Here is an 8,633-nt window from a genome sequence, read left to right on the forward strand (position 1 = left end):
TGTAATCTGGCCAATTTACACATGGGACTGAAGTTTGCATGTTAGTCAATGTGAATTGTCACTTTCAAATAAATCAACCTGAATTCAAACTTGTTTAGCTGCTGAAAAATAACATTTTAAAAACTCATATAAGTGCAGGAATGCAACAATGTGATGTAAAACAAGTCTTGAACACATTTACACACACACACAAATGACATTGTGACAGAGCATTTATTTGAAAGTCTCAAACACCCGGTGCACAGTACGATGCTGCAAGACGATCACTCGTCCACGTCACACTGCTGATGGCAGTTTGATATAAAACAAATGATCCACCTGAAGGTAACTCGCTAAAAAAGAGACGAGATAGAAGCTTCTCTGTCGGATACGTAAACACCTGAAGTTCTGAATATAACATAACAATAAAGAGATGGATTTTTCTCCTGGTGGTGCATCAATCACAATGTTTTACTTTTCTTTAACGAAGTTTAATCAGGGAGAAGATAGGAAGGGAAATTCAAGTTTTTAGCAGAATAAAGTGTTGCACAATTCTTAAAAGAAATTAATCTATATACAATTTCTTCTGTGTAAATAGAGATCTGAGCCGTTTTGTTATTTCAGCGGATTTGTAAAGAGCTGGAGCCTCTTTTTGTTCTTTTTGTGGATGTTCAGATTAAATCACGAACATTTTCCCTCAAGTTTCTCGTCTTTTAAACAGAACAAGTCTGAAAAGGAACATGTTTGTCATTTGAACGCACAAAGCTGTCACTAGTGTCTTTCCCTCATAGGCCTGACTAACACATGTTAAAACTAAGCCTCCATTCCTTCTTTGTGTCCTTTAAGAAAAATAACCTTCAGCTCCTGGACCAGGAAATATACTGGATGACATGATTTAAGAAACATCTGCATAGAAAACCAAATACATATCTTAATATTTATTAAGATCACACACACCTTTGTTTGTTTTTAACAAATCCACAGTGGTGTCTCCATCATGTTTGACAATTTACAAGTCGATTGTTCTTTGAGACAGAATCCAGACGACAGGTTCTGTCAGAAGAAAGTGCAGACGTTGGAATAAAAGAACCATAATATTGAACCTTGTTTATCATAAATGCATTTTGTTTCCCTTCCGAAAAAACGAGTGTTGCAACGAGTCCTTGTAATGTGAACCTGCAAAGCACAAATAGTATAACACTGTTTGACAAGAACACACTTTCTCTTCCCAGGCGTGAAATAGATTTTGTCCTGAGCTGGAAAAACAGAGAAAACACTGACACGGCCACTTTTAAAAGTTTTAGAGATGTGTCAGTTATCCGCTGTGACAGAGTCCTGGACGGGGGGGGACGGGGTCGGAGGGCAGAGGTCACACCGTGGGGTCACTGCTCCGCGGAGTCAGCCGTCCTCTGGATGTGAGAAATCTCCAGGATGGGCCTGAGGAGCTGGAACGCGTCCTGGATGTAGGAGGCGCTGTTGGACGCCTGCAAGGAAAATTAATAACACGTTAACATGAAGCATAACACAGATATTAATCCAACTGGGAAATCTGAACATCTTTAACATAAACGGTAACGTGACACAAACCTCTAAGAAGACGCCTGTGATCAGCGGGTTGAGGACGTCTCTCTTCTCATTGGACTGTGGAACAGAGAGTTTGGATCAAATTACATCAATGTGTGAAAACTTATTTTATTACTTTATCAAAATCCACATTCTTCTCTGTGAACACTTGGTGGTTAAAGTAAAGACACTTACGCCTGCAGTTGTCAAACAGGAAGTGAACTTCTTGGAGAGCAGCGAGATTTCTCTACACAGAACAACCGTTAACCTGAGGACACACAAATCAAAAACCACGTGCAGTCAGTCAGAGTGCAGATAAAACAGGTTCAGCATCTTCAGTCTGTAAAGCGGCTGCAGCGTCTTCTCACTGGGACAGGACGCCGGCCTCGGTGCTGCCGCTGGAGAAGAGGATCATCTCGGCCAGTTTGTGGAACAGCTCGATGGATCGGGCCGTCAGCTCCGCCAGGCTCCTGATGGCGGCGGCGTGCACCTCCTGACCAGATTCACATCAGAAACCAGTGAGTCTCACCAAACTCTGAAGCCACTTGTCAATTAGTCAAAAAGAAAATGAATCAGCAGCACTTTTAAAAATCCATAACAACAATCTGAAGACATTCTCACGGTATCTTCTTATTTAATGGATTAAACGGCAAATTGAAAAAGTAAAGTAATTAAAGAATTGATCTGCCATTAGAGCGTCTGAATGTGCTTGTTATAGTCTCATTAAATGGAAACTCCATCAATCTTTCTTATTTGCTGTAAACAATCAATCAGCTTTGTGGCTCCGTGTTTTCTCTTGATTTGATTAGAGATGAATAAATTAGACTTTCTGCCAAACACACACAGAGTCTGAAGTATGAACTGTTTCAAATAAATCAGAGTGAGACCTCCTCAGGGAGACACAGTGAATTCTGACAAACCTCTACAGAAGCTGTTTTCTTCACCAGCTCGTCTCCAGCTTCTCCTTCCTCCTCGGCTCGGCTCATAGCGCTGATCTGGCTGGACGCACTCTTACAGGCCTGTCGGGGGGGAACAGGTGGAAGTGGACATGAAGCTACATAAAATAACCACGTCCCACAACCACAACACAACTGGATCCACAACACAACTTGCAGCCTCAACAACAGATGATCGGGAATAGGATCCGATCACAGAAATGTCTCATCACTCGTACTTTGCTGAGTTTCCCGGCGGTGGCCGAGACACTCAGACCCTCCAACGCCTTCGTTAACTCCTCCTCGAACTCGGAGCCGTCCTCATCTGGAAGCAGAAACCAACAATCGTCGCTTTAAAAAAGGTTTCCACGACACTGAATTCTTCCTGCAGCGCTGGTGTTTCCATGGAGACGTCACCTTTCTGCTCGTCAACGTCCTCGTCATCGAACTCCACGAGGGAGAAAGACTCTTTGATGCGTTCCAGCTCTTCCCTGAGCTGCAGCAGCTCGTCTCCCGACAGGGTCGTCAGCACCGACTTCACCTGAAACACAGTCACATGTCAGGATTTCAACACACGATCTAACATGAAACACAAAAGCATCATCTCAGTGTGCATAACGCTGTGTTATGGAACCAGAACGTTGTTATACCTTAGACTCGCTCTCCCTGGACAGGATCTCCAGAGCCTCGAGGTGGGACAGACCCTGGAACTCATCAAACAGCATCCCGTAGTGAGCCACCACCTTCCTCTCGGAATCGGACGACTCCCCCTCCATCGTCTGCAGCTCCTCCTGCTCCTTCGCCTCCCTCAACACCTGGGAGACGAGACAGAGGGACAGGGGAGGTAGAGCAGCAGATTCTATCAATGAAATAATGTCTACTTCCACATTGTGTCCTCTCAACCTGAGATGGATGCATTAAATCTCTCGTTCATCCTCACCTGAGACAGAGTGGAGTTGTGGAATCTGAGGCCTTTGGTCTTCTTGAAGCCGGGGTCACCTTCTGCGATCACGTCCATCGTCTTCTTCCCGATGAACTCCAGAGCGTCCAGGCCGCCGGAGATCATCGTCTTCCCCTGAGAAGAGGTTCCAGTGTGAGAAGCAACAGTTAGTGACTGACATGGAAGTTACATTGGATATCTATCTGGGTTTGTGTGGCAAATATGAAAAGTTTAGATAATGTCACTGGAAAACAGTAAAAAATCTCTGATGCTGATATATCAGCTTATATAGGTTTTTAAATAATGTAAAAATCGTCGTTATCGAACATAGAAATGTAACTGTGGCTTCATATTTAACAGTTTAACCACAAATCGTATTATAAATAAATAAGAAGAAAACACAATACAGCTAAATATGTAGAACTATGTATGTTTATGAAAATTAACTTATTTTTACATCGTTTCTGCTTCGTTTTTCCTGTAAAATAATAGTTTAGAATTGAGTTTATTAAATGCTAATACCGATTGGCTCATACTGGTCAATTGAATCTAAATGTTAAATGCTAAATCACTTATGGTGCTTTGCGTTTCTTAGAAATGTAACTGTGGCTTCATATTTTACCGTTTAACCATAAATCTTATTATTAATAAATGTAAATAAAAAAGAAAACACAATAACACCAAATAAATAGAGACTATGTATGTCTATGAAAATTAACAAATAGGTTGTTTAACTGCTTACTGTGCTCTGGACTGCGCTGGAGAGCGATGAGAACATTCCCATAGCTCCTCCCACAGCTCCGTCCGGCTCACCGCTGGCGCCACCTTCAGGAGAAGAAGCTGAACAAAACACAAACTGTGAGAAAATGTACACACAAAAGGACATTTATGACGTTCTTCATCATCACACCACAGATCGTCTCACTCTGCTGTCTCTCCTCTTCCTCCACCTGCGCCGACATCTCGGTCGGACTCGGGATCCCCAGCGACGTCTCGGCCTTCTCGATCGCCTGACTGAGGCCCTGACCTGCAGAGGTTATTTGGGATTAAATTCAAAGTATTTAATTGTATATTTACTGTATTTTTTCACTTATCTAAAAACCATTAAATTAAATTTTCCTTTAAAACCATATATTTGATGGGTTTTCTTTATCTAACATCAGGGATCTCGTAAAACTGTTGCTGAAAAAGCTCAGTAACTGTTTTGAACGACTGAAGCTTGAACTCAACACTCATCATGTGACTGTTAGACAACTGGGTCGACGGGGTTGATCCCAGTGTGTTGATACTCACCCACAGTGGCCACAGTAGATGTTGCTGTGGATAAGATGGACTTTCCCCAGCTGCCCCAGTATCCCCATCCACCCTGAGACACAGTCGTCTCACTGGGCGTCTGACGGAGAGGGAAGAGAGGGAGGGAGAGAGAGTTTAGAAAAGAGAATCTACAACGAGAAGCTGGACTCGCTGATGATGAGACAAGGATTTCCTCTCGTGTTGAAACTACAGCTTCTTGATTTTCACAACTTCCCTTCACATTATTTGATGATTAAATATTTATGGTAGAAAATTAAAGATAAGATCAATCTGTCTCCTACTCTCCTACTCAGAATTCATTATAACAAACCTTATTATAATAAATGCAGAGGACCTCAGATCCATGAGCAAAGTTTACTTTAGCATCTGTATTGCAAAGTGAACAGAGCAGGAAGTTGAAGGATGGACAGAAACATGTAGCCCCTCCCAGAAATATGTCACAAGCAGGGAGATAACCAGAGTCGTAGTTATTGTATATTTTAAGGATTATATGTAGTTTACTTTCGTACTAAAGACTGATATTATATTGAAACTACCTTCGGTGGTGGCTCCTCTACTTCCTGCGTCTCCTCTACTTCAGCTGCAGGTTTGGGCTCCGGTCTCCTCCTGTTTCTCCTCGTCGGAGCCACGTCAGTCGCCACCTCAGGTGCGGTCGGCGAGGACCCTCCGGGCGTCTCGGTGGGCGAGGACCCTCCGGGCGTCTCGGTGGGTGAGGACACTCCGGGAGTCTCGGTGGGCGAGGACACTCCAGGAGTCTCGGTGGGCGAGGACACTCCGGGAGTCTCGGTGGGCGAGGACACTCCGGGCGTCTCGGTGGGCGAGGACCCTCCGGGCGTCTCGGTCCCACCGGGCGTCTCGGTCGGCGAGGACCCGGCGTCCTGAGGGTCTTCTGCCACCTCTGGACCCTCAGCTGCTGTAGCTTCACTGTCAGACATCTTAATGTCTTAGTGCATAACTTCAGAAAGAAAGAAATCCACAAGGTAAATTATCATTTGCATATAATCTGAACTTTACAGCTGCAAACAGAGCAAAGGTTAATCTGGTTTCCTGTCGACTGGAAACTAAAGTTAGTGAAGTTAGTGAAGAGCAGGTTTGCGTTGAAGTGACCTGAAGACAGAGCGGTGGACTAGTTAATGATCAATACGGAGATTACTGTTTGCTTTTTGAATACTTTATTGTATTTCACACTCTTTTCTTGTTTGTAACATTTTATCTTTACATTTCTGTCCGAATATTGTGTGACTTTTAAAATGCTATTATCTGTTCCCTTGTTATGTTATTGTTTGTTTGTTATCAAGCAGAGTTACGCAATAAACTGCTACTTTTTTATTTCTATCTATAAAATAATTTCTAACAGCGTGAGAAATGTCCCGTATAAATAACTATGATAACATTATTAGGGCCGAGCACTGAACAGTAGGAGACAGTGGCCCTATTGAAATTGTAAGGATTATTTATTTCTTTAAGGTCAGATGAATTGGCTTTTTGAGGCTTTAGCTCAAATTCTTAACAAACTTTGCAGAAAATTAGAAAATGGTTCCACCTTCACACATGTTCAGCTTGATTCAGCTCTGCACTGGTGTAATTTGAGATGTTTAATGGATTGTATTTATATAAGCTGATTTAATTCACACCAACTTCTTCATTGAGGAGAATGCTCCTTTGATGACGTAGATGACTCATCTTCTATGTCATCAAAAGAGCATTCTCCATTTAGGAGAGCTGCTGGATTCCAAGACACACCCACAACTTCAGCTTCATCCTGTGGAACACAGTCCAGGTCCTGAGACTCACAATCAAGACAACACACAACACAATCGTTTGCATAACGTCCGCCGGGTGAGTGAGATGAAGCTAAACACGATGCTACCGCTAACTACCCTGATAAAAACACACGTCATCGTGTTTACTTAAGTTCACGTCGATTCCATGGAAACACGCACAAAGTTACTGCACGTGTGTGGGCGCTCTTACAACATTACACGTTAGCATTTTGAATTAAATAGATCGTAATTAACGGGTTAGCTACACTTCTTTAGCTAGCGGTTAACGCTACATGCGCGCCAAATATTATCTATCACTATCAACATTACTACGCTCAGTGCTCGATGTTATTAAAACACACTTTGTGTTAGCGAATGCAGGCTATCGAGAACTGGTGGAGTAATTCAATTTGGGGCGTGGCAAAATGGCTCAACAGCGCCCCCTGGAACGCATTCACATTGACCGATCTTCACAAAAATCAATACACAGGTGTATCGTGACCAGACAAACATAAACGTCTGAAGGTGCAATTTGAAAAACGCAACAGGAAACCTGCTATTTTGTATTTAGTGGCCATTTTTCACGTTTTTACTTTGACATACTTGTCCCAGGGCTTTCATCAGATGAACTTCAAATTAAGATGAGTGTCATCGAAACAAGATGGAGATAAAAACTAACTCGAAGATCGATTCTTCATCACAAGGTGTCACCGTGGCGTGACGTCAAGGTTTGATTACACGCCATCAAAACACAACGTTCTGTATCTCGTTACCATTGTGTTCCTCAGTATGTATTTCATTCAAATGCAGTTATACAGATGTTTATGATAAATGCAGCTGGAGGAATTTCTAAAACAATACAAAATGAGTTCAAATATTAAAAACAATAAAGAAAATGTATGTATATGTATATATATGTATATACACACATAATATATTGTGCATAAAGTCCCCACAGACACGAGGGGAACAAAGAAAAGTATACGATATATACAGTAAGAAACATACATATATTTCTATAAGCCATATATTTAGCTGAGTATTTGATAAACACAGAACATTAGCACAGATGCTAACACTTGAGCTAAGTCCTGGTTCGTCTCCTGTACTTTGAGCAGAAGCTCCACTTGTTTCCTTCAAGCTGCTTCTTCTATTTCTACTGATTTTAAACTAACACGAGTTCAAACTAAAGCACGAACACTTTGATTCTTTCACTGTAAACTCACCTTGTCCTCACTCAGCTGTCAGGACTCGATGCTAGCAGCTAGCTAGCAGCTAACCCCCCCCCCTGCACTGAACCAGCGACAGGAAGTGTTTCTCCTCCTTGTTTCAGTTTAAAGTTCAAATCTGACAAGTTGAAGGTTTTAAAGGTTTTGATCAGATCAGAGAAATGATCTGTGGTTCTGTCTCTTTCTGCTCAGCAGCTTCAGCCACGTCACATGTTGTTTTCACTCAGCAGGAAGTGAAGTGAGCCTAATCAGGAAGCTCCAGGTCCGGCTGATACTTTCAAAGTAAAACAAATCTTCAGAATACATTGAAGATTTTGTGTTTTGAAGATATAACAAGTATGAAAGTTTCTTCAAAGATTTAGATTTTAATAGTAAGAAGCCAAAAAAAAGCTTAGGGTGCATTTCTATTGATATACTTGCACGTTTTAAATGTGTAACAGGCTCCATTTGTTTTATTTTGACGGCTAAACACTTCTACTTCCGGGAACTTCCTAGCTCTTGACGAAATAAGTAATCACGTCCGAAACTACAAATATAATAAATATAACTTCCGGCCCCGTCGAAATGAAAATGTTTATCAACTGTACAAAATACTAATTATAATAAAAACAATAAAGAAATTATACAGTGGGAAAAAAATATCAGATAAAATATAATCGTCACCATTACTATGATTGCACAGTTTTTTAAGCACAAGCATTTTTTAAATTATTATATAAATTCCTGATTTAAAAATATTGAATCTAAACATATCAAATTGGACTTTATTTATTAATTAATGATCATAACTCAGCACTGATTACACCGTGTGTTGCAGCCTCCCACCACTAGGGGAAGTCACCTCCCTGTGAGCAACTGGAAGAACTGGAAGAACTGACAGCCAAGCCCCGCCCACTGCCCCTCAAACCGG

The 8,633-nt window shown here is 41.7% G+C and overlaps 1 protein-coding gene across 1 annotated transcript; it reads right to left on the reverse strand.

Annotated features, from left to right (window-relative positions):
- Positions 1–199: 199 nt before the first annotated feature.
- fam114a2 (family with sequence similarity 114 member A2) lies at positions 200–7,940 on the reverse strand. The gene is made up of 14 exons (XM_061085464.1): positions 7,721–7,940; positions 5,268–5,686; positions 4,711–4,810; positions 4,343–4,444; positions 4,160–4,257; positions 3,418–3,552; positions 3,128–3,292; positions 2,895–3,018; positions 2,717–2,802; positions 2,463–2,561; positions 1,911–2,035; positions 1,738–1,810; positions 1,567–1,620; positions 200–1,463 (listed from the first exon to the last, which is right to left on the reverse strand). The coding sequence occupies exons 2-14, from the start codon at positions 5,664–5,666 to the stop codon at positions 1,362–1,364; spliced, it is 1,662 nt and encodes a 553-aa protein (XP_060941447.1). The 5' UTR covers positions 5,667–5,686; positions 7,721–7,940; the 3' UTR covers positions 200–1,361.
- Positions 7,941–8,633: the final 693 nt, after the last annotated feature.

This window comes from Limanda limanda, chromosome 14 (genome assembly GCF_963576545.1).
Source record: "Limanda limanda chromosome 14, fLimLim1.1, whole genome shotgun sequence".
NCBI lineage: Eukaryota > Metazoa > Chordata > Actinopteri > Pleuronectiformes > Pleuronectidae > Limanda > Limanda limanda.

Coding starts and splice junctions, on each gene's coding strand:
- fam114a2 (XM_061085464.1), bottom strand. CDS start 5,666: ATGTCTGACAGTGAAGCTACAGCAGCTGAGGGTCCAGAGGTGGCAGAA. Junction 4,445..4,710: donor ATCTACTGTGGCCACTGTGG/GTGAGTATCAAC, acceptor TAACCTCTGCAG/GTCAGGGCCTCAGTCAGGCG. Junction 2,803..2,894: donor GGACGTTGACGAGCAGAAAG/GTGACGTCTCCA, acceptor TTCTGCTTCCAG/ATGAGGACGGCTCCGAGTTC.